This window comes from Balaenoptera acutorostrata, chromosome 3, assembly GCF_949987535.1.
Source record: "Balaenoptera acutorostrata chromosome 3, mBalAcu1.1, whole genome shotgun sequence".
Taxonomy (NCBI): domain Eukaryota; kingdom Metazoa; phylum Chordata; class Mammalia; order Artiodactyla; family Balaenopteridae; genus Balaenoptera; species Balaenoptera acutorostrata.
In genome coordinates, this window is record NC_080066.1 from 137498688 (window position 1) to 137525391 (window position 26704).

The 26704-nt window shown below is 37.2% G+C and overlaps 1 protein-coding gene across 2 annotated transcripts in view; it reads right to left on the reverse strand.

Moving 5' to 3' along the window:
- SLC35F4 (solute carrier family 35 member F4) overlaps nt 1–26704 on the reverse strand; it is a 275047-nt gene that overhangs the window by 26141 nt on the left and 222202 nt on the right. For both annotated transcript variants that reach the window (XM_057543613.1, XM_007192926.1), the window contains exon 2: nt 1303–1488. In XM_057543613.1, coding sequence (XP_057399596.1) covers nt 1303–1488 — 186 coding nt within the window. The remainder of the gene's footprint in view (nt 1–1302; nt 1489–26704) is intronic.

Here is a 26704-nt window from a genome sequence, read left to right on the forward strand (position 1 = left end):
CTGAGATTCCATTTTAAAATATTGTCATTTTTTGAAAAAATCTTTTCTCATATAAAACCTCTTATCAAATAAGTAGGACCCTACAAGAGGCTTTCACACTTCCTCTATACCTTTGTTTACCTGAGTCCCCTGAATTACCATTTCTCTTCTGTTTATTTTTTTAAGCTAGTGTTCTCAAAGTTTGAGGGGTTTTTTTTCAGGTTTTTTTCACTACCCACTTATTTTGAATAGAGTATTTTGTTGTTTTTGCTGCTGTCACTATTGATTTTAAGGATGCAAGAGATTTTAATATGTTGCTGCCCAAGCTGAAGGAATAAACGGAGAAGGAGAGATTGAAAATGTAGGTGGAAGAGATGGAGAGAAGGTGATCATGGATGCAGAAGGAGTCAACATCAGAATGGTAGCAAACACAAAAATCAAAGGTGGTCCCCACAATGATGGTAATTAGCAAATTCGCAAACAAGAGAACAGAGACATTTTGAGGCAGAGAGGAAAGCATCTCTTAGCACACAATTGTTTTAGTCTTTTCAGGAAAGTAGAAGTGTGGTCAGATGATGAGAGGAAGTGAGTAAGGACTCAGAGCTTGACAGCATCTCTGGGGAAGGCAGTACGATGTCCACCACCAAAATGTAACAGTATTGGGCAGCAGCCTAGTGGACCCAGCTGCATTTTAAAATGATAAGTTTGCTGGGAAACCCATGGATATAGTAAGGAAATTTATCTAGCAAGTCCAGTAACCAAGTAACCCAGGAGTTGGTAAGTGGTCAGGCAGATGTGAGGAAATGCCGAAGGTCTTGATTTAATAGTAAATGCTGATCAGGGAGACAACTGAAGTGTCCTGAGGGAGGTGTAAAATTGGGAAAACTAGAAGGGCTCCAAGGACTGGCGGTCCTCATAAAGACAAGAGCAGAGTCTGTGATTTTACTGGTACTTTTATTCTTCTCAGAATGGGTACAGTGTGCTATTACTAAATCCCAGGATTGAGGTAAAAGATGCTGGCTTTTGACATCTTGAAGATGAGAAAACTAGTTTCCTTATAAACTTCATTATAAGTCACTGTTAAGCCCTCCAATTATAGGTTTTGGTATTATTTCTCTGCTACACTGTACACCGTACATCATTAATGGATTATATCTGCACATTTCCTTTCTTCCTTCTCCTCCCACTTGATCAACTTTCCCCACATGCACTCCTGAGAGTCCATGTAACATCTCTACGTTCTGTGCCAATGGTGAGATCTTTCATTGCTGGCTAGAAGCTTACCAAATATACTGTTATTTAAGAGGAGGTTAACCCACATACCTGATCTGTTCTGCCTCTCGGCTCTATGTCCACAAACTCCAGAGGATCCTCGACTCTGAAGTTCAAGAATAGGAGCAGAAGAATCTTCGGTGACAGACAGAGGGGACAGTTGTCTGCTGACGCTGCTGTGTGAACTGGGGCAGTTGGCTCCTGGTTTACATCGAGTAACTGATGATCTGGAGGTACCTGGGAAGAAAGAGTTCATACCAGTTTGAGAATTTCCTGAAGGAAAACAGATTTTTAAATGCCTTGGCAGTAAAATATATGGAACATTCATTGAGTTCATTTCTAATTTTAAAAAAGAGGGTCCTAAAAAGAGAATGCTATGTTGGCAAGGTCTGTGTCCCTAAGACAAAGGGTCTTTTTAGATAAATCCATTAACTGGAAATGAACATTAGAAAATGGTGTTTGGGTTGACATATCTGTTCTGAATTAGAACTGTTATCACAGTCAAATAGTTTACCTCAAGGAAAGCAAAGTGATGTTATGCTTGCTTCCTCCCTTTTCTTCGTAAGGCTGACTGTTGAATTCCTAACTGGTAAGACTGCCAACAGGGTCTCCTATTAAATCCACTATACACTTTTCCATCAGATTGATCACTAAAATCCAACTTTGTTGTGTCTCCCTGCTCTGGCTAGGACTTCCAATATGTTGAATAAAAGTAGTGAGAGTGGAATACTTTCAGCTTTTTCACTGTTGAGAATGATGTTAGCTGTGGGTTTGTCATATATGCCCTATATTATGTTGAGGTAAGTTCACTCTATTCCCACTTTCTGGAGAATTTTTAATGATAAGTGGAAGTTGAATTTTGTCAGAAGCTTTTTCTGCATCTATTGAGATGATCATATGGTTTTTATCCTTCAATTTGTTAATGTGGTGTATCACATTGATTGCTTTGCAGATATTGAAAAACCCTTGCATCCCTGGGATAAATACCACTTGATCATGGTGTATTATCCTTTTGATGTATTGTTGGATTTGGTTTGCTAATATTTTGTTGAGGACTTTTGCATCTACGTTTTTGCATCTGTGATATTGGCCTGCAATGTTCTTTTTTTGTTATATCTTTGTCTGGCTTTGGTATCTGGGTGACGCTGACATCACAGAATGAGTTTGGAAGTGTTCCTGCCTTTGCAAATTTTTTTGAATAATTTAAGAAAGATAGGTGTTAATTATTCTCTAAATGTTTGGTAGTATTCACCTGTGAAGCCACCTGGTCCTGGACTTTTGTTTACTGGGAGATTTTTTTTTTATTATTACTGATTCAATTTCATTACTGGTAATTAGTCTGTTTATATTTTCTATTTCTTCCTGGTTTAGACTTGGGAGATTGTACATAATTATGAATTTCTTCTAGGTTGTCCGTTTTGTCCGTTTTATTTGCATATAGTTGCTCATAGCAACTATGATCCTTTGTATTTCTGCCATGTCCGTTGTAACTTCTCCTTTTTCATTTCTGATTTTATTGATTTGGACCCTCTCTTTTTCTTGATGAGTCTGGCTAAAGGTTTATCAATTTTGTTTATCTTTTCAAAGAAATAGCTCTTAGTTTCATTGATCTTTTCAATTTTTTTAGCCTCTATTTCATTTATTTCTGCTCTGATCTTTATGATTTATTTCCTTCTACTAATCGGTTTTGTTTGTTCTTTGCTTTCTAGCTCCTTTAGGTGTAAAATTAGATCGTTTATTTGAAATGTTTTCTTTCCTGAGGTAAGCTTGTATAGCTATAAACTTTCTTCTTAGAACCGCTTTTGCTGAGTCCCATAGATTTTGAGTCATTGTGTTTTTGTTTTCATTTGTCTCCAGGTATTTTTTTATTTCCTATTTGATCTCTTTAGTGATTCATTGGTTGTTTAGTAGCATATTGTTTACCTCTACATGTCAGTGCTTTTTGCAGTTTTTTTCTTGTAGTTGAATTCTAGTCTCATAGTGTTGTTGTTAGAAAAGATGGTGATATGATTTCAATTTTCTTAAATATACCGAGGCTTGATTTTGTGGCCTAGCATGTGATCTATCCTGGAGAATGTTCCATATGCACTTGACAAGAATGTGTATTCTGCTGCTTTTGGACAAATGTTCTCTCTCTCTATGTATCTGTTAATTTCATCTTGTCTAATATGTCACTTCAGGCCAGTGTTTCCTTGTTGATTTTCTGTCTGAATGATCTGTCCATTGATGTAAGTGGTGTGTTAAAGTCCCCTATTAGTATTATGTTATTGTTGATTTGTCCATTTATGTCTGTTAATATTTGCTTTTATGTATTTAGGTGCCCCTATGTTGGGTACATGTATATTTACAATTGTTATGTCTTCTTAGATTGATCCCTTGATCATTATGTAGTGTCCTTTTTTGTCTCTTGTAACAGTCTCTACTTTAACTCTATTTTAATTCTATTTTGTCTGATGAAAGTATTGCTACCCTGGCTTTCTTTTGATTTCCATTGGCATGGATACCTTTTTCCATCTCTCACTTTCAATCTGTTTATGTCTTTGGATATGAAGTGAGTTTCTTGTAGGTCTTGGTTTTGGATCCATTCAGCCACTCTACATTTTTTTTAATAATACTTTTTAAAATTGAAATATTGTTGATTTACAGTTTGTGCCAATCTCTGCTGTACAGCAAAGTGACTCAGTTATACACATATATACATTCTTTTTTTTTAAATATTCTTTTCCATTATGGTTTATCTCAGGAGATTGGATATAGTTCCCTGTGCTATACAGTAGGACCTTGTTGTTTGTCCATTCTAAACGTAATAGTTTGCATCTACTAACCCCAAACTCCCAGTCCATCCCTCTCCCCCTCCCCTTGGCAACCACAAGTCTGATCTCTGCCTGTGAGTCTGTTTCTGTTTTGTAGATAGGTTCATTTGTGTCACATTTTAGATTCTGCATATAAGTTATATCATATGGTATTTGTCTTTCTCTTTCTGACTTACTTTACTTAGTATGATGACCTCTAGTCACATCCATGTTGCTGCAAATGGCATTATTTTGTTCTTTTTTTATGGCTGAGTAGTATCCCATTGTATATATGTACCACTTCTTTATCTATTCATCTGTAGATGGACATTTAGGTTGTCTCCAAGTTTTGGCTATTGTGAATAATGCTGCTAGAAACACAGAGGTGAAGGTATCTTGTTGAATTATAGTTTTGTCCAGTTATATGCCCAGGAGTGGGATTGCTGGATCATATGGTAGTTCTATTTTTGGTTTTCTGAGGAACCTCCCTACCGTTTTCCATAGTGGCTGCACCAACTTACATTCTCACCAACAGTGTAGAAGGGTTCCCTTTTCTCCACACCCTCTCCAGCATTTGTTATTTGTAGACTTTTTAATGATGGCCATTCTGACCAGTGTGAGGTGGTACCTCATTGTAGTTTTGATTTGCATTTCTCTAATAATTAGTGATGTTGAGCATATTTTCATGTGCCTACTGGCCATCTGTATGTCTTCTTTGGAGAAATGTCTATTAAGGTCTTCTGCCGATTTTTCAATTGGATTGTTTTCTTATTGTTGAGTTGTGTGAGCTGTTTATATATTTTGGAGATTAATCCCTTATCTGGCACATCATTTGCAAATATTTTCTCCCATTCTGTAGGTTATCTTTTTGTGTTTATTTTTGTTTTTGTTTATTAATGATTTCCTTTACTGTGCAAGAGCTTGTAAGTTTGGTTAGGTCCCATTTGTTTATTTTTATTTCTATTGCCTTGGGAGACTGACCTAACAAAACATTGGTACGATTTATGTCAGAGAATGTTTTGCCTATGCTCTCTTCTAGGAGTTTTATGGTGTCATGTCTTATGTTTAAGTCTTTAAGCCATTTTGAGTTTATTTTTGTGCATGGTGTGAGGGTGTGTTCTAACTTCATTGATTTACATGAGGCTGTCCAACTTTCCCAGCACCACTTGCTGAAGAGATTGTCTTTTTTTCCCATTTTATATTCTTGCTTCCTTTGTTGAAGATTAATTGACTGTAGGTGTGCGGATTTATTTCTGTTCTGTTCCATTGATCTATATGTCTGTTTTTGTACCAGTACCACCCTGTTTTGATTACTATACCTTTGTAGTATTGTCTGAAGTCTGGGGGAGTTATGTCTCCTGTGTTTTATTTTCCCCCTCAGGATTGCTTTGGCAATTCTGGGTCTTTTATGGTTCCATATAAATTTTTAGATTATTTGTTCTAGTTCTGTGAAAAATGTTATGGATAATTTGATAGGGATTGTATTAAATCTGTAGATTGTTTTGGGTAATATTGCCATTTTAATAATATTAATTCTTCCAATCCAAGAGTATGGGATATCTTTCCATTTCTTTGAATCCTCTTTAATTTCCTTTACTAATGTTTCATAGTTCTCAGCATGTAAGTCTTTCACCTCCTTGGTCAGGTTTACTCCTAGGTTTTTTTGTGTGTGCGATTTTAAAAGGAATTGTTCTTTTTATTTACATTCTCTTTCTGATTTTCATTGTTAGTGTAAAGAAATGCAACCAATTTCTGAATGTTAATCTTGTATCCTGCTACTTTGCTGAATTCATTTATCAGATCTAGTAGTTTTTGTGTGGGTCCTTAGGGTTTTCTATATATAGTATCATGTCATCTTCATGTAGTGACAATTTTACCTCTTCCCTTCCAATCTGGATACCTTTTATTTGTTTTCTTGTTTGACTGCTGTGGCTAGGACTTCCAATACTATGTTGAACAGAAGTGGTGAGAGTGGGCATCCTTGTCTTGTTCCAGATTTTAGTGCAAAGACTTTCAGCTTTTCACTGTTGAGTATCGTATTGGCTGTGGGTTTGTCATAAATAGCTTTTATTATGTTGAGATATGTCCCCTGTATACCCACTTTGGTAAGAGTTTTTATCATGAATCGATGTTGAATTTTTTCAAGTGCTTTTTCTGCATCTATTGAGATGGTCATGTGGTTTTTAAATTTTCTTTTGTTAATGTGGTGTATTACATTGATTGATTTGTGTATGTTGAACCATCCTTGTGAACTTGGGATGAATTCCACTTGGTCATGGTGTATGATTTTTTTTTATGTGTTTTTGGATTCAGTTTGCTAATATTTTGTTCAGAATTTTTGCATCTATATTCATCAAAGATATTGTCCTGTAATTTTCTTTCTTGGTGGTATCTTTGTCTTTGTCCATTCTAAATGTAATAGTCTGTAATAGTTTGCTTTTGGTATCAGGATGATCGTGGCTTCATAGAATGTTTTTGGGAGTGTTCCCTTCTAGTCAATCTTTCAGAAGAGTTTGAGAAGAATTGGTAAATATAAGTTTTTTGTATGTTTGGTAGAATTCGCCTGTGAAGCCATCTGGTCCTGGACTTTCGTTTGCAGGGAGTTTTTTTATTATTACAGATTCTATTTCACTTCTAGTGATTGGTCTGTTCAAATTATCTATTTCTTCTTGATTCAGTTTTGGTGGGCTCTATGTTTCTAGAAGGTTGTTCATTTCTTCTAGGTTGTCAAATTTGTTGGCATATAATTGTTCATAGTATTCTCTTATGGTTTTTTGTATTTCTGCGGTTGAGACTTTTCCTTTTTCATTTCTTATTTTGCTTATTTTGGTTCTCTCTCTTTTCTTCTTGATGAGCCTGGCCAGAGGTTTGTCAATTTTCTTTACCCTTTCGAAGAACCAGCTCTTGGTTTTATTGATGTTTTTCTATTGTTTTTTTAAATCCCTATTTTATTTATTTCCTTCCTGATCTTTATTATTACCTTTCTTCTGCTGAATTTAGGTTTTGTTTGTTCTTGTTTTTCTGATTCTTTTAGGTGGTAGGTTAGGTTGTTTATTTGAGATTTTTCTTGTTTTTTTGAGGAAGGCCTGTATCGCTATTAACTTCCCTCTAAGAACTGCTTTTGCTGCATCCCATAGATTTTGTATGGTTTTGTTTTCACTGTCATGTGTCTCAAGATATTTATTAATTTTCTTTTTGATTTCCTCATTGACCCGTTGGTTTTTTAGTAGCATGTTTAGTCTCCATGTAATCGTTTTTTTCTCATTTCTTTTCTCTATATCTTTTGATTGGAGCATTTAGTCCATTTACATTTAAAGTAATTATTTACATGTATGTTCTTATTGCCATTTTGTTAATTGTTTCTGGGTTGTTTTTGTAGGTCTTTTTTTTTTTAATTCCTTTATTCTTTTTTCTCATCTCTTGTGATTTGCTGACTATCTTTAGCATTATCTTTTTCTTTTTTGTGTGTGTATCTATTATAGATTTTTGGTTTTTGGTTACCATGAGGTTTTTATATAGCAATCTATATATATATGCATGATTGTTTTAAGTTGCTGATTTCTTAATTTCAAATGCATTCCAACAACCCTGCATTTTACTCTCCTCCCCTCACAATTATTGCTTATTGTGAATATAGATGATTTTACTACTTTTGTCTTTTAACATTCCTACTGGCTTTGTGAGGGATGATTTCCTACCTTTACTGTGCATTTGCCTTTACCAATGAGCTTTCTCCTCACATGATTTTCATGTTTCTCACTGTGTTCTTTTTTGCTTAGAGCAATTCCTTTAACATTTCTTTTAAAGCTGGTTTGGTGGTGCTGAACTCTTTTAGCTTTTGCTTGTCTGTGAAGCTTTTGATCTCTCTATCAAATCTGAACGAGAACCTTGATGAGTAGAGTATTCTTCGTTGTAGGTTTTTCGCTTTCATCACTTTAAAAATATTGGGCCACACCCTTCTGGCTTGCAGAGTTTCTGCTGAAAAGTCAGCTGATAACCTTGCATGAGTTCCCTTGTACATAAAGTGTAGCTTTTCTCTTGAAGCTTTTAATATTCTCTATCTTCAATTTTTGCCATTTTATTTACAATATGTCTTGGTGTGTTCCTCTTTGGGTTAATCTTGTATGGTACTATCTGTACTTCCTGGATTTGAATGTCTGTTTCCTTTTCCAGGTTAGGGAGGTTTTCAGCTATTATCTCTTCAACTATGTTCTCAACCCCTTTCTCTCTCTCTTCTCCTTTTTGGACGCCTATAGTGCAAACATTAGTGCACTTGATGTTGTCCCAGAGGTCTCTAAATTGTCCTCATTTCTTTTTATTCTTTTTTCTGTTCAGCATAAGTGATTTCCACTACTCTGTCTTCCAGCTCGTTGTTCTATTCCTCTGTATCATTTAGTCTACTGTTGATTCCTTCTAGTGTATTTTTTCATTTCAGTTATTGTATTCTTCATCTCTTTATATTTATTCTTTAATGTTTTCTAACTCTTTGTTAAAAACTTCTAACTTCTCACTCTGTGCATCCATTCTTCTCCCAATTTCTTTGATCATCTTTACAATCACTATCCTGAACTCTTTCTCAGGTAGATTGCCTGTCTCCACTTCACTTAGTTCTTCTTCTGGAATTTTATCTTGTTCCTTCATTTGGAATACGTTCCTCTGTCACCTCATTTTGCCTAACTTGCTATTTTTATTTTTATGTACCTGGTAAGTTGTTTATATTTCCTGATTTTGGAGAAGTGGCCTTCTGTAGGAGACATCCTATGAGTTCCAATAGCAAACTCCCCTCTTGTCACCAGAGCTATATGCTCTAGGGGTTCCTTCTATGAGGACTGTGTGGGTATTTCTGTTGTGGCGAGCTGACTACACCAGTGGTCTGGTAGGTTTATTTGGCCCTGGTCTGGTTGGTTGCCAGGTCCTGCCTTGTACAGAGGCTGTCAGCTGCTGGTTGGTGGGGTCTGGTCATGAGGCAGCTGACTGCAGAACCCTGGAGGTCCCAGGGCTAGTGCTGTGTTAGTGGTGGGCAGAGTCAGGATCCAGGAGAACCTGGGGCTGTTGCCCACCTACTGGTGGATGAAACCAGGTCCTGGGGCTTGTGCCAGCCTACTGGTGGACAGAGCCATGTCCTGGGGTCTGGTTGCAGGGCCTAGGGGTACCAGAGCAGGTGTCAGATCTCTGGTAGGTGGGCTGGTTCCTGACACGGTTGGCTGCGGGGGCTGGTGTCTTGAAGCTTGTGTTGGCCTCCTAGTGGGCAGGGACCAGGCCCAGCCAGTTCCAGGGCAGGCCTAGTCCACAGACTGGGACGTTGCTGGGTTTTTTGTGGCTAGTGTCTGCCTGCTGGTGGGTACAGCTGGGTCTGAGGCTAGGACAGGCTCACTGGTGGGTGGGGCCTGGGCCCCACATGGTCTCTGGCTGGAGGCCCTGGGGGTCTTGGGTCTATTGCCTGTGCACTGGTGTGTGGGGACAGATCCTGGGCCCTCTGGTGAGGAGGGCCATGTCCAGAGGTGGCTGTGGACCCAGGGGGTCTTAAGGCAGCTTGTCTGCTGGTAGGTGGAGCTGTGTCAGTGTCCAGTTAACTGCTTGCCCTGAGGCATCTTAGTACTGGTGCCTGCAGACTGTTGGGCTGCAGTGGGACTGGGTTCTGTGGTAATAATCTAGAAGGAAGATTCCAGAATGGTGTTACCATGTGGTAGAAGGAGCTCCCCAAAATGACTGCCGGGAGTCTATGTCCCCAGGGTGAATTGGAGTTATCTCCTGCCTCTCCAGGAGACTCTCTAGAGCTCAGAAGGTAGGTCTGACCCAAGCTCCTACCAAATTACTGCTTCTACCCTGGGTTCCAGAGCATTTGAGACTTTGTGTGAGCCCCTTAAGAATAAAGTCTCTATTTCTCCCAGGCCTCTGGGACTCCCAAAATAAGCCCTGTGGCCTTCAAAGCCAAATGCTCTGGGGGCTTGTCTTCCCAGTACAGGACCCCTGGGCTGGGGAGCCTGAAGTGGGGCTCAGACCTCTCACTTCTTTGGGAGAACCTCTGCAGTTGTAATTATTCTCCTGTTCGTGGATTGCCCACCTGCAGGTATGGGATTTGTCTATATTGCTACTCCGCCCCTCCTGCTGTCTCATTGTGGTTCCTTCTTTATATTTTTAGTTGCAGAATATTTTTTCTGGTACGTCCTGTTTTTTTTTCATTGATGGCTGTTCTGTTAATAACTGTGATTTTGGTGTGCCTGTGAGAGGAGAAGAGATCAAGGTCTTCCTACTCTGCCATCTTGTGCCTCACAGTTATGTTTCTAATTGAATATTTTAAATTCAATTAAAAGAGGCTGTCTAAAATTCAGGGAACTCTCATTTATTCATGTTCTTCAAGAGGGGTGACACTCAGATACTCCAAGAGTAATTTTTAATTTATCTTTCAGGTATCTTTTATAATTTATATTTACATGAGGTGTGCCTTCTTGTGTTTTCTTAGGTGAGTATCAGGTTTCATTTTGTGATTACTCAGCAGTTGTAGGTGGAAAGGAGGAAGTCCAAAAATGGGTTGAGTACCAAGTTGAGATGGGGTTGAGATAAAATATTGGCCATAGTTACTAAAAAGTTGGTAAATCACATGTAGCTAGCAAGTGTTGAATTTGTAAGCCAAACCAGTGATTTCTCTTTCTTCCTCATTTTCACTGCAGTGTTATGTCCTGGCTTCTCTATCTCCTGGTCCTTATGCAATATAGCTCAAATCTCATTGCCAGCTGCCAGCTGCCTCCCACTTGCTGATTCATGGAAGAGACCCGAGAATAGCTGAGCCACTGGAGACATTTAAACCGTTGTCCTAAAAAGGCAAATTTAAACTCAGAGCCAGGCCCAGAGGCATGTTCAGAGCTTAGTCCATGAAACAGTCATTTCAGGTCCTGGAAATGAAGACGCTGGCCCATACTATATGGTCTTGTACTATCAATTAATATCAAGCCAGCCCCGACAAAAATAAATATTCAGAATGTCACCTGGGATACAGTCAAGGATCATAAATAAATCATATTTATATTGTATTTTATATGCCACAGTGAGTGCCTGGGTATTGCAAATTCAGTTAGTGAACAGTGTTCAGACTTTGACAGGTATTGAGGATAAACTGCATTAGGAGTGAAGGATTGGAAGTCTCCCATTAGTCACACTAGATGGTCCCCGGCCCCTTGTAAAGACATCTGCTCACCTGAGCCATTGTGTTTGGGCCACCTTGTGCCATTTTTCATAATTGTCCAGGCATAAGAATATGGTTTCTTCATCTGCACTGGTTAGGCTCTGCATGCTTCCCAAATCAATTTAACTCAACAAGTAGTTATTAAGCACCTATTCTGAGGCAGGTATTGTGTAAGGAACAGGAGTTAGACAAATGATGAATACATGGTCCATGACTTCATGGAACTCTCGACATAGTATTGGAGTCAGACATGTAACCCGTTAACTATAATGTGAACAGGAGAGCAGGAAGAAAGGGAGTGAGTGGTTTATTCAGCCTGGAGTAGGAAAGCTTCTATGGGGCTTTGAAGGATGAGCAGGACTTTGCCAGGCAGAATTTTATGCTGAGTCCGAGAAAATTGTAGAGCAAATACTCAAGAGTTGGAAAGTGTATGCTATGAAACTTAATGGTAAGATGCTCAACTCTATGATGCTGAATTCTGAGTACAAAAGAGCACTGAAAATCCCATCCTTCTATCCTTGCCTGTTACTTGAAAAGGAACTTTGGTATAATTGAGATTCAGAGAGAACATAGTGGTTAAGAACACAGGTTGTTTAAATCTGGGGATACCTGGTAGGAATCTGGCCCAGCCATGTATAGTTGCACAACATTGAGCCAGAAGATGGCCATGTAATCTCTCTTAGCCCCAGTTTTCTCTCCTGTTCTACCCACATCTGAGGAGTGTTGTATGGATTAAATGGTCCATAGAACATACTCAAGAAACGTATACTGTTATTACTAATAATGATCAGGTAAACAGAAATGACCATTTGTACTATTTTATCAATCACTATGTTTGACTTCATGAAATAGAAATCCAAACTGAACTGGTTTAGCAAAAATGGGGAGTTTTTATGAGTTTAGCAATCAAAGGGTAGGATGGCCAGGGATGTCCTAATCCTCAGGAACAGCTGGAACCCAGGGCATGGTGTAGCTGAACAGCACCCCCATTTCTCACTGCTGGATGCCAGATTCATTTCTCCTCACTTGGCTGCCACCTGCCTTTCTCTGCAGAAAACCTGGTTGTTCAAAGCCCCCAAGTTTCCAATCTCATAGCTTTAGCCTCCTGGGAGAAATCTAGCTGCCCGTAGTCAAAAAATCTTGAAGAAAGAACCTGTATCTTTTACTGATTCCTGGTCCAATTTCTGTCACCAGAGAACACTGCAACAGGCTGCAGCTCCCAGGAAAGTATGGGTGGAGCTGGGCAGACAGTGCCTTGGGTTTCCACTTAGAAACTTCAAAGCAAAAAGGGCAAAGAACTACAGCTGCTGAGTAAAGCAACTGCCTAAACAGATGGAGGACAAGGGGTGGGGGTCTCAGATAACAACTTGAAAAGCCAAGCTGATAAAGATTAATTGGGAAAAGGTCTTTGGAAAGTAGGTGAGAGAGAAGCAAAGTGTCAGGTGAGTTTCTGTGTGACTGAGTGCAAGATGACTTGGAAGATAATGGATAGACCAGACTCTATTATTCAAACAAGGGTCCTGCCATTGATTCTTATTTCCCATCAGCACAAAACATCAATGAAACATTTGGTTCTACTAAGCCCTATGCTGAAAATAGCTACAGATCTTATCCTGAGTTGCCCCAAACTATGGTGATTACTTGAAACACCACATGTACCACAGGAGCCCAAACCTAAAGACGGAGATAATGGAAACACAGAAGGCAATTACACAATCCAGGGGAGGGGAGAGGGAGGTGGGGTGAGAGAGGTAAGAGCTGCTATATGATAAGAAGCAGAATAGTATCCTGAAAAGGCTTCCCTGAAAAACAGGACACCAAGTGGCTGATAAATCACTTGACCTCTCTTTGTCTGCTCTGAAATTTAATAATTGGACAAAATGATTTCCTAAATCCCTACAGCTTTCTCTTCTTTGATTTAAAGATTTTTCAAACAAGCACCTGAAAATCATGTTTAATCATACAACAAACTTTGTCTATTTTCAACAAATTTTTTTTTTTTTTTAGCCATTTATATTAGTCAAGGTTCCAGAAGGAAGAGATAACAAACTCAAATTAGGATAATTTATTAAAAAGTGGTCAAGGTACAGGGCTATAGGGCAGTGCTTCTAGCATCACCTGGGAGCTTCTTAAAAATGCAAATTATCAGCAGCCATCTCAGACATATGAATTAGAAACTTTGCCATGGGGGTAACTAGTAACCTGGGTTTAAGGAGCCCACCAGGCGATTCCAATGCAAGCTAAAATTTGAGAACCACTGTGGGTGAGAAACCAGAGTGGGTAGGGCAGTACCCAGGTTTAGCAACAGCTCTTACTGCACTTGGGCCTGAAAGGACAAGGGGAGGGAGTGATTTAAAAATTCTGGAAGAAGAGGGTTGCCTGACATGAGTTATGACTTTTCATTAAGGTAGGCATTCATCCGGGGGATCCTGATAATACTCCCTTCCTTTGATATCCTATAGGGACTCCCCATTGGTTATTAAATTGAAACCAGAGAGCAAGAAAGTCTGTTTTGTAGCCCCTAGAGTTCTACTGCCAGAGGCAGGTGTAGGAGGGGCAAAGAAGGCATCTGATATCCATGTTTCTACAATAATATTATAATCACAAAATCAGGGGTTGGACCACGTGATCTTCTAGCATTAAGCTTCTTTAATTGATTCTTCCAATCAGTCTCTTGCAAGTTGTATTTTAAACATAAAACTACCTTTGACGATTTTCAGCTAAACTTTTATTAGTTTGTTTCTTTTAAATATCTGTGAAGCTGTTGTAATCACTGACAAAACATCAAAGACAGAAATGTAATCCTGAATTTTGACTTGGAATTGGTTGGAAACCCTAATTTTTACTGTGACATTTTGTCTTATAAAAAGAAAGAAAACATCAATAATTCAACAAAAGATTATGTGAAAAGCTGTATTTCAGCTTGTTGTCTCATATTCCATTGACTTCCAATGGCAGTAAATATTCCTTCTAGGAAAGGAATACTGTCATCAGCATTGGTTGGATTTTCAGAGAAGACCATATGGAATTTGCCAAAATTTCTTCTTTTTTTAAAAATTTAATTATAGTTGATTTACAATATTATGTTAGTGTCAGGTGTACAACTTCAGATTCTTCTCCATTATAGGTTATTACAAGATGTTGAATATAGTTCCCTCTGCTATACAGTAAATCCTTGTTGTTTATCTATTTTATATATAGTGGTGTGTATCTGTTATTCCAGTCTCCTAATTTATCTCTTCCCTCCTTTTTCCACGTTGGTAACCATAAGTTTGTTTTCTATGTTTGTGAGTCTTTCTGTTTTGTAAATAAGTTGATTTTTATTATTTTTTTAGATTCCACATATAAATGATATCATATAATATTTGTCTTTCTGCCTGACTTCACTTAGTATGATAATCTCTAGGTCCATCCATGTTGCTGAAAATGGCAATATTTCATTCTTTTTATGGCTGAATAATATTCCATTGTGTGTATGTGTGTGTGTGTGTGTGTGTATACACACACATATATATACCACATCTTCTTTATCCATTCATCTGTTAATGGACTTTTTTTTTTAATCTACCATATTCATTTCCTTTTTTAAAAAAGATTTATTATTTATTTATTTTATTTTTGGCTGCATCAGGTCTTAGCTTTGGCATGCAGGATCTTCACTGAGGCATGCGGGATCTTTTGTTGCGGTGCACAGGCTTCTCTCTAGTTGTGGCGTGTGGGTTTTCTCTTCTCTCGTTGTGGCGTGCAGGCTCCAGGGCATGTGGGCTCTGTAGTTGTGGTGTGCAGGTTCCAGAGTGCATGGGCTCTGTAGTTTTTAGCACACGGGCTCTAATTGAGGCACGTAAACTCAGTAGTTGTGGCAAGCGGGCTTAGTTGCCCCATGGCAGGTGGGATATTAGTTCCCTGACCAGGGATCGAACCCACATCCCTTGCATTGTAAAGTGGATTCTTTACCACTGGACCACCAGGGAAGTCCCTGTTGATGGACATTTAGATTGCTTCCATGTCGTGGCTATTGTGAATAGCACTGCAATGAACATTGGGGTGCATGTATCTTTTTGAATTAGAGTTTTATCTTTTCCAGATACATACCCAGGAATGGGATTGCTAGATGATATGGGAACTCTATTTTTAGTTTTTCAAGGAGCCTCCAGACTGTTTTCCATAGCAGTTGCACCAATTTACATTGCTACCAACAGGGTTCCCTTTTCTCCACACTCTCTCCAGAATTTATTACTTGTAGACTTTTTGATGATAGCCATTATGACTGATATGAGGTGATACCTCATTGTGGTTTTGGTTTGCATTTTTCTAATAATTAGCGATGTTGAGCATTTTTTTCATGTGCCTGTTGGTCATCTGGATGTCTTCTTTGGAGAAGTCTATTTAGGTCTTCTGCCCATGTTTTGATTGGGTTGTTTGTTTTTGATATTGAGTTGTATGAGTTGTCTGTATATCTTGGAAATTAAGCCCTTGTCAGTCATATCGTTTGCAAATAATTTCTCACAGTACATAGGTTGCCTATTCATTTGTTTATGGTTTCCTTTGCTGTGCAAAAGCTTATAAGTTTGATTAGGTCCCATTTGTTTATTTTTGCTTTTATCTCTTTTCCCTTGGGAGACTGATCTAAGAAAATATTGCTACAATTTATGTCAAAGAATGTTTTGCCTATGTTCTTTTCTAGGAGTTTTATGGTGCTATGTCTTATATTTAGGTCTTTAAGCCATTTTGAATTTATTTTTGTGTATAGTATGAGGATGCGTCCTAACTTCATTGATTTACATGAAGCTGTCAAGTTTTCCCAACAGCACTTTTGAAGACTGTCTTTTCTCCATCGTATGTTCTTGTCTCCTTTGTTGAAGATTCGTAGGTGTGTGGGTTTATTTCTGAGCTCTCTATTCTGTTCCATGATCTATATATCTGTTCTTGTGCCAGTACCACACTGTTTTGATTACTGTGTAGCTTTGTAGTATTGTCTGAAGTCTGGGAGAGTTATACCTCCAGCTTTGTTCTTTTTCCTCAGGATTGCTATGGCAATTCTGGGTCTTTTGTGGTTCTCTGTAAATGTTAGGATTATTTGTTCTAGTTCTGTGAAAAATACCATGGGTAATTTGGTAGGGATCACATTAAATCTGTAGATTGCTTTGGGTAGTATGGCTATTTTAATAATATTAATTCTTCCAATCTAAGAGCAGGGGGTATCTTTTCATCTCTTTGAATCATCTTCAGTTTGCTTTGTCAATGTTTTATAGTTCTCAGCATATAGGTCTTTCACATCCTCAGTTAGGTTTATTCCTAGGTATTTTTTTTTTGACGCAATTTTAAACAGGATTTTTTTTTTACTTTCTCTGATATTTCATGGTTAGTATAAAGAAATACAGCAGATTTCTGTATATTGATTGTGTACCCTGCTACTTTGCTGAATTCATTTATTAGTTCTAATAGTTTTTTTTAATTGAAGTATAGTTGATTTACAATGTGCTAAATTTCTGCTGTGCAGCAAAGTGACTCAGTTATACATATATATATATATATACATTCTTTTTTTAAATATTCTTTTCCATTATGGTTTATCCTAGGATATTGGATATAGTTACCTGTGCTATACAGTAGGACCTTGTTTTTTATCCATTCTAAATGTAATAGTTTGCATCTACTAACCCCAAACTCCCAGTCCATCCCTCTCCCTCCCTCCCCTGACCCCCGGCAACCACAAGTCTGTTCTCTATGTCTGTCAGTCTGTTTCTGTTTTGTAGTTAGGTTCATTTGTGCCATATTTTAGATTCCACATATAAGTGATATCCTATGGTATTTGTCTTTCTCTTTCTGACTTATTTCACTTAGTATGATAAACTAGTTGCATCCATGTTGCTGCAAATGGCATTATCTCATTCTTTTTTATGGCTGAGTAGTAGTCCATTGTATATATGTACCACATCTTCTTTATCCATTCATCTGTTGATGGACATTTAGTTTCCATATCTTGCTTATTGTGAACAGTGCTGCTATGAACATTTGGGTGCATGTATCTTTTTGAATTATGGTTTTCTCTGGGTATATGCCAGGTGTGGGATTGCTGGATTGTATGGTAGTTCTATTTTTAGTTTTTTTAAGGAACCTCTATACTGTTCTCCATAGTGGCTGTATCAATTCCCACCAACAGTGCAAGAGGGTTCTTTTTTCTCCACACCCTCTCCAGCATTTATTTTTTGTAGATTTTTTTGATGATGGCCATTCTGACCAGTGTGAGGTGATACCTCACTGTAGTTTTGATTTGCATTTCTCTAATAACTAGTTATGTTGAGCATCTTTTCACATGACCATCTATATGTCTTTGGAGATATGTCTATTAAGGTCTTCTGCTGATTTTTCGATTGGGTTTTTTTGTTGTTGTTGTGTGAGCTGTTTGTATATTTTGGAGATTAATCCCTTATCTGTCACATCATTTGCAAATATTTTCTCCTGTTGCATAGATTATCTTTTTGTGTTTTTTTCTTTTTTTTCTTTTTTTTTTTAATGATTTCCTTTATTGTGCAAGAGCTTGTAAGTTTGGTTAGGTCCCATTTGTTTATTTATTTATTTTTTTAAAAAGATTTATTGATTGATTGCTATGTTGGGTCTTCATTTCTGTGCTAGGCCTTCCTCTAGTTGCGGCAAGCGGGGGCCACTCCTCATCGCAGTGTGCGGGCCTCTTACTATCGTGGTCTCTCGTTGCGGAGCACAGGCTCCAGATGCGCAGGCTCAGTAGCTGTGCCTCACGGGCCTAGTTGCTCCACGGCATGTGGGATCCTCCCAGACCAGGGCTCGAACCCATGTCCCCTGCATTTAGAAGGCAGATTATCAACCACTGCGCCACCAGGGAAGCCCCCATTTGTTTATTTTTATTTTTATTTCTATTCCCTTGGGAGACCTAAGAAAATACTGGTATGACTTATGTCAGAGAATGTTTTGCCTATACTCTCTTCTAGGAGTTTTATGGTGTAATGACTTATGTTTAAGCCTTTAAGCCATTTTAGGTTTATTTTTGTGCATGGTGTGAGGGTGTGTTCTAACTTCATTGATTTACATGGGGCTGTCCAACTTTCCCAGCACCACTTGCTGAAGAGATTTTCTTTTTCCCATTTTATATCCTTGCTTCCTTTGTTAAAGATTAATCGACTGTAGGTGTGTGGATTTATTTCTGGGCTTTCTATTCTGTTCCATTGATCTATATGTCTGTTTTTGTACCAGTACCACACTCTTTTGATTACTATACCTTTGTAGTATTGTCTGAAGTCTGGGGGAGTTATGTCTCCTGCTTTTTATTTTCCTGCTTAGGATTGCTTTGGCAATTCTGGGTCTTTTATGGTTCCATATAAATTTTTAGATTATTTGTTCTAGTTCTGTGAAAAACATTATGGATAATTTGATAGGGATCACATTAAATCTGTAGATTGTTTTGGGTAGTATTGCCATCTTAACAATATTAATTCTTCTAATCCAAGAGCATGGGATAGCTTTCCATTTCTGTGAATTTCCTTTACTAATGTTTCATAGTTCTCAGCATGTAAGTCTTTCACCTCCTTGCTCAGGTTTATTTCTGGGTATTTGATTTATTGGTGTGATTTTAAAAGGAATTGTGTTTTTACATTCCCTTTCTGATATTTTATTGTTTGTTAGTGTAAAGAAATGGAACCAATTTCTGAATGTTAATCTTGTATCCTGCTACTTTGTTGATTTCATTTATTAGATCTAGTAGTTTTTGGGTTTTCTATATATAGTATCATGTCATCTGCATGTAGTGACAATTTTACCTCTTCCCTTCCAATTTGGATACCTTTTATTTTTCTGGTTTGCTGTGACAGGGACTTCCAATACTATGTTGAATAGAAGTGATGAGAGTTGGCACCCTTGTCTTTTTTCCTGAATGTAGCAGGAAAACTCAGCTTTTCACCATTAAGTATATTATATTGGCTGTAGGTTGTCATAAATAGCCTTTATTATGTTGAGATATGTTCCCTCTATATCCATTTTGGTGAGAGTTTTTATTATGATTTGATGTTGAATGATATCAAACGTTTTTTCTGCATCTATTGAGATGATGTGGTGTATCACATTGATTGACTTGCAGATGTGGAACCATCCTTGTGACCTTCGAGTGAATCCCACTTGATCATGGTGTGTGACCCTTCTTATGTGTTGTTGGATTTGCTTTGCTAATATTTTCTTGAGGATTTTTGCATCTATAGTCTTCAAAGATATTGGCCTGTAATTTCCTTTTTTGGTGGTGTCTTTGTCTGGTTTTGGTATCAGCGTGATGGTGGTTTCATAGAATGCGTTTTGGAATAGTTTGAGAAGGATAGATATAAGTTCTTCCTTGTATGTTTGGTAGACTTCCCCAGTGAAGCCATCCAGTCCTGGACTTCTGTTTGCAGGGAGTTTTTAAAATTATCATTATAGATGTTTTTCACTTCTACTGATCAGTCTGCTTGAATTATCTATTTCTTCTTGACTCAGTCTTGGCAGGCTGTATGTTTCTAGAAACTTGTCCATTTCTTCTAGGTTGTCTATTTTGTTGGCATATAACTGTTCATAGTAATTTCTTTTGATTATGTGTATTTCTGTGGTATCGGTTGTTATTTCTCCTCTTTTATTTCTTATTTTGTTCATTTGGGTCCTCTCTCTTTTCTTCTTGGTGAGCCTGGCTAGAAGTTTGTCAATTTTGTTTATCAGTTACACTCTTCTTAGGTAAACATTTCACCCTAGAATTATTGAAAGGGGGCAGCATGGTAGATGGTTAATGCACAAGCAATATAAAAACTTTCCATTTCAGTTTGTACCACCTTTTTCTTTAAAGGCTGGAACCCCCCCAGCACAGTATCATTTTTTACTTATCAAGTACTATTCACTCTCTGTATCTCTAATGCTCTTGATTCATTTCATAGAGAAATATCTTTTAAAATGACTTGGCTGACCCACAAAAGGAGAAATCAACAGTAACACAATAATAGTGGGGGACTTTAACACCCCACTTACATCAATGGACAGATCATCCAAACAAAAAATCAGTAAGGAAACACAGGCCTTAAATATAGAGAGAGCATTCCATCTAAAACAGCAAAATACACATTCTTCTCAAGTGCACATTGAACATTCTCCAGGATTGATCACATGCCACAAAATGAGCCTTGGTAAATTTAAGAAACTTGAAATCATATCAAGCATCTTTTCCAACCACAACACAACACTATGAGATTACAAATCAACTACAAGAAAAAAACTGTAAAAGACACAAACACGTGGAGGCTAAACAATATGTTACTAAACAACCAATAGATCACTAAAGAAGTCAAAGAGGAAATCAAAAAACACCTTTAGAGAAATTAAAACACACACACAGTGATCCAAAACCTAGGGGACATAGCAAAGGCATTTCTAAGAGGGAAGTTTATAGCAAGTCTTACCTCAGGAAACAAACAAGAAAAATCTCAAACAACCTAACCTTATACCTAAAGTAATTAGAGAATGAAAAACAAACAAAACCCAAAGTTAGTGGAAGGAAGGAAATCATAAAGATCAGAGTAGAAATAAATGAAATAGAGACAAAACAATAGAAACATCAATGAAACTAAAACCTGGTTCTTTGAAAAGATAAACAAAATTGATAAACCTTTAGCCAGACTCATCAAGAAAAAAAGGAAGCAAGCTCAAATCAATAAAATTAGAAATGAAAAAGAAGTTACAACTGACACCACAGAAACACAGAGGATCATAAGAGACTACTACAAGCAACTACATGCCAATGAAATGAACAACAGAGAAGAAATGGACAAATTCTTAGAAAGATACAATCTTCCCAGACTGAACCTGGAAGAAATAGAAAATATAAACAGACCAATCACAAGTACCGCAATTGAAACTGTGATTTAAAAACTTCCAACAAACAAAAGTCCAGGACCAGATGGCTTCACAGGTGAAATCTATCAAACATTTAGAGAAGAATTAACACCTATTCTTCTGAAAGTATTCCAAAAACTTGCAGAGGAAGAAACACTCCCAAGCTCATTCCATGAGGCCACCATCACCCTGATACCAAAACCAAAGATATCACAAAAAATAATTTCAGGCCAATAACACTGATGAACATAGACACAAATATCATCAACAAAATACTACCAAACTGACTCCAACAACACATTAAAAAGATCTTACACCACGATCAAGTGGGATTTATCCCAGGGATGCAAGGATTTTTCAATATTTACAAATTAATAAGTGTGATACACCACATTAACAAATTGAAGGATAAAAACCATATGATCACCTCAACAGATGCAGAAAGAGCTTTTGACAAAATTCAAAACCGATTTATGATTTAAAAAACTCCAGAAAGTGGGCATAGAGGGAACCTACCTCAATATAATAAAGGCCATATATGACAAACCTACATTCAGCTAACATCAAACTAAATGGTGAAAAGCTGAAAGCATTTCCTCTAAGGTCAGGAACAAGACAAGGATGTCCACTCTTACCACTATTATTCAACATAGTTTTGGAAGTCCTAGCCACAGAAATCAGAGAAGAAAAAGAAATAAAAGGAATCCAAATTGGAAAAGAAGAAGTAAAACTGTCACTGTTTGCAAATGACTGACATGATACTATACGTAGAAAATCCTAACGATGCTACCAGAAAACTACTAGAGCTCATCAATATATTTGGTAAAGTTGTAGGATATGAAATTAATACACAGAAATCTGTTCCATTTTTATACACTAACAAACAATGAACGATCAGAAAGAGAAATTAAGGAAACAATCCCGTTTACCATCGCATCAAAAAGAATAAAATACCTAGGAGACATGGAGGCAACGTAAATGTCCTTCGACAGAGGAATGGATAAAGAAGATGTGGTACATATATACTATGGAATATTACTTAGCCAAAAAAAGAATGAAATAATGCCATTTGCAGCAACATGGTTGGACCTAGAGATTGTCATAATGAGTGAAGTAAGTCAGAGAAAGACAAATATCATATGATATCATTTATATGTGGAACCTAAAAAATTGGTACAAATGAACTTATTTACAAAACAGAAATGGAGTCACAGATGTAAAAAAACAAACTTATGGTTGCCAGGGATAAAGTCGGGGAGGGAATAATTGGGAGATTGGGATTGACATATACACACTACTATATATAAAATAGATAACTAATCAGGACCTACTGTATAGCATAGGGAAATTAACTCAATACTCTGTAATGAGTATTGAGTACCTATATGGGAAAAGAATCTAAAAAAAGAACCTAAAAAAGAGTTGATATATGTATATGTACAACTGATTCACTTTGCTGTACACCTGAAACTAACACAACATTGTAAACCAACTATACTCCAATAAAAATGAAAAAAATAAGAAAATACCTAGGAATAAACCTACCTAAGGAGACAAAAGACCTGTACTCTGAAAACTATAAGACACTGATGAAAGAAATTGAAGATGACACAAACAGATGGAAAGATATACTGTACTTTTGGATTGGAAGAATCAATATCATCAAAATGACTATACTACCCAAGGAAATCTACAGATTCAGTGCATTCCCTATCAAATTACCAATGGCATTTTTTCACAGAACTAGAACAAAAAATTTTTAAATTTGTATGGAAACACAAAAGACCCCGAATAGCTAAAGCAATCCTGAGAAAGAAAACTGGAGCTGGAGGAATCAGGCCCCCTGACTATATTACAAATCTACAGTAATCAAGACAGTATGGTACTGGCACAAAAACAGAAATATAGGTCAATGGTACAGGATAAAAAGCCCAGAGATAAACACACACACCTGTGGTCACCTAATCTATGACAAAGGAGGCAAGAATATACAATGGAGAAAAGATAGTCTCTTCAATAAGTGGTGGTGGGAAAACTGGACAGCTACATGTAAAAGAAAGAATATTCTCTAACAGTATACACAAAAATAAACTCAAAATGAACCAAAGACCTAAATGTAAGGCCAGACACTATAAAACTCTTAGAGAAAAACATAGGCAGAACATTCTTTGACATAAATTGCAGCAATATCTTTTTGGATCCACCTCCTAGAGTAATGAAAATAAAAACAAAAATAAACAAAAGGAACCTAATTAAACTTGAAAGCTTTTGCACAGCAAAGGAAACCATAAACAAAACGAAAAGACAACCCACAGAATGGGAGAGTATTTGCAAATGAAGCGACTAACAAGGGATTAATCTCCAAAATATACAAACAGCTCATGCAGCTCAAATAAAAAAACGAATAACCCAATCAAAAAATGGGCAGAATATCTAAATCGACATTTCTCCAAGTAAGACATACAGATGGCTAAAAAGCACATGAAAAGACGCTCAACATTACTAATTATTAGAGAAATGCAAATCAAAACTACAGTGAGGTATCAAATCACACCAGTCAGAATGGCCATCATCAAAACAATCTACAAACAATAAATGCTGGTGAGGGTGTGGAAAAAAGGAAACCCTCATATACAGTTGGTGAAAATGTAAATTGGTACAACCACTATGAAGAACAGTATGGAGGTTCCTTAAAAAACTAAAAATAGAACTACCATATGATACAGCAATCTCACTCCTGGGCATATATCCAGAGAAAACCATACTTCGAAAAGATTCATGTTCCCCAATGTTCATTTCAGCACTATTCACAGTAGCCAAGACATGGAAACAACCTAAATGTCCATCAACAGAGGAATGGATAAAGAAGTGGTACACATATAGAGTGGAATACTACTCAGCCATAAAAAGATGAAATAATGCCATTTGTATTATTATTAATGGATGGACCTAGAGATTATCATACTAAGTGAAGTAAGCCAAAGACAAATATATGATATCACATATATGTGGAATCTAAAAAATTATAAGAACGAAATTATCTACAAAACAGAAACAGACTCACAGACTTCAAAAACAAACTTATGGTTACCAAAGGAGAAAGTGGGGGAGGGATAAATTAGGAGTTTGGGATTAACATATAGACACTACTATATATAAAATAGATAACCAACATGGACCTACTATATAGCACAGGGAACTCTACTCAATATTCTGTAATAACCTATATGGGAAAAGAATCTGAAAAAGAATGGAGAGATGTATAACTGAATCACTTTGCTGTACACCTGAAACTAACACACTGTAAATCAACTATACTCCAATATAAAATAAAAATTAAAAATAAAGAAATCAGCAAAAAATAAATAAAAAATATAATGACCTGGCTGTTCATTATGTTATTATCCATATTTTTTGTATGGATTATATGTTTCATACTAAATTTTTTCTGAGACTTATTTTATTTGAAATGATTATCAAATGCCCATTACCTACAGTTTTGAGATGTAAAACTGAAATATTTGGGTATTTATAAATGCAGATTAAAGTGACTTTTAAAAAAACCTTTTAAAAGCTAAGTCTTTGTTTACCTAAAATCTGTAATTTTTTGGAGGAAAAGACTAATAATTGTTACATTTCTGCTATTCATATCTCTAAAACAGTATTAATTCTATCTGGAATATGATTTATTTTTCTGTCTGTAACTAACTTTAAAACTAAAGAGTACATCACTGCTTCCTATTTTTATGATGCAAAACTAAAAATGCCTAGCACTTACTTAACACTTTATATGTACTAAGATCTTTACATAAGATCTCCAGACATCACAACAATACTGTGGGGTGAATTTTACTATCCCCATTTTACATATGAGGAAAGTAAATCTCCATAGCCCAAGTAAGGATTAAAAATCAGATGTGGCCGGTTCCAAAGCCCATATTCTTTCCAATGTACTTTGCTGCCTTTGCATTTCAGCTGACCAGAATTGTTGAGCTCTTTCTGTATGCAAGAGGTTAACAATCTTGTTGGGAAGATAAGAGAATAAATATTCACAAGAATACCTAAGAATATGAAAGGAAAATAGTTCAGTGGTACATAAAGTAAGGACAATTATTGTTCAGAGGGTGGAGAGATTAATGTCAGACTGAAAAATTAGAGGATGCTTAGTAGAGGACGGTGGAGTCCAGCAGATCCTAGAGCAGGGCAGGGTTTGGATTGGAAGAGAGCCTAGAGCAGGGCAGGGTTTGGATTGGAAGAGAGCCCAGAGCAGGGCAGGGTTTGGATTGGAAGAGAGCCCAGAGCAGCTTCCAGCAAAGCCAAGTGGGGATTTTGCCCTTTTAACTGTTAAGAACAAAAGAAGTATTTTGAAAAGGGATGATGGGTTGGAAGGAGAGTCTCATGAAGGCAAAACTTGCAGGAGAGGGCAGAATGCAAAGAATAGATAGAACCTGGAGGAAATGCACCTATTTGGAAAATTTTCAAGCAAAAACATATTCTTTAAAGAGAAATGGGAAGTCCCCTTTAGTAACGTGTATTGCAGTGAGACCATTTTCCTCCTGCTAAGATCCAGGCATTCACATGTTAAAAATAGAAAGAACATCAATAATAATAGTATCTGTGCATATAAACTGGTCTTAGTTAGTCTTCCTGGTCATGACCTCAGTCTTGTGCAATGCAACCACAGCACCCCTCACCCAGGGCCTGTGTTTGCCAGAAGAGCTCCATTCTTTCTTAAGCAACCTGTATACTTGTCAAGCACATGTTCTAGATTTGTATTCTAAAGAAGAGCTTGAGGTCAAGATGCCTTTCTTCTGGTTCTCCTCCCCCAAATAAAATACCATCTTTAACACTTGCTCATTTAGATAATTTCTGATCCTCTAGCTCCCTACAGCATCAAGATTTTATTTCCTCAGTGCTGCCCAAGGATGATTCCCTTCCCTCAACTGTGTCCCTAATCACACCCATATTTTATTAAGTCTAAAGTTGTTTTCCTAACCTGGGTTACCTCTTATCTTGCCCACACCCAGTCTCTGACTACTCACGCTTGTTGCTCCTTATACCTTCTGTCATCTGTAGAATTAGATTATGGGTTAACCTTGATGATTTCTGCTGAACATTCATAGGAATCTGAAATGGATTTTAAAGTACTCCAAAGGGACCTAAGAAAGAATTTTGAATCTATGTGGCTGATCCTAGATGTGAATCAGCAGAGTATCACAAAATTGCCTTTAAAATTTTGGGGGGATAGTCTTGGTCTTCAAAAATTTCCCAAATAATAGATGTTTTTCATTGCAAAAGAACAAATAATAATTTTTTAAAATCTCTGAGCCCAGTTAATAACTCCCTGAATGTTTTTAATGTGGATACCTTGGCCCTCTGTCCTATTTTTAACTGCCCAGCACCCAACTCCCTTCTCATTTAGGGGGAAGCTACCCTCTCCATTACGTAATCCTTGGTGGAAAAGTGCCTCATATCCCAGAGTAGAAGCTAAAGGAAAGAGATAACTCTCCCTGCCCCTGGCAATAGGGTGCAGACATGGTTTGGTTTCAGCTAATCAGATGCTCCTATCCAGAACTCTGAATCTCAGGGAAGCCAGGAAGGC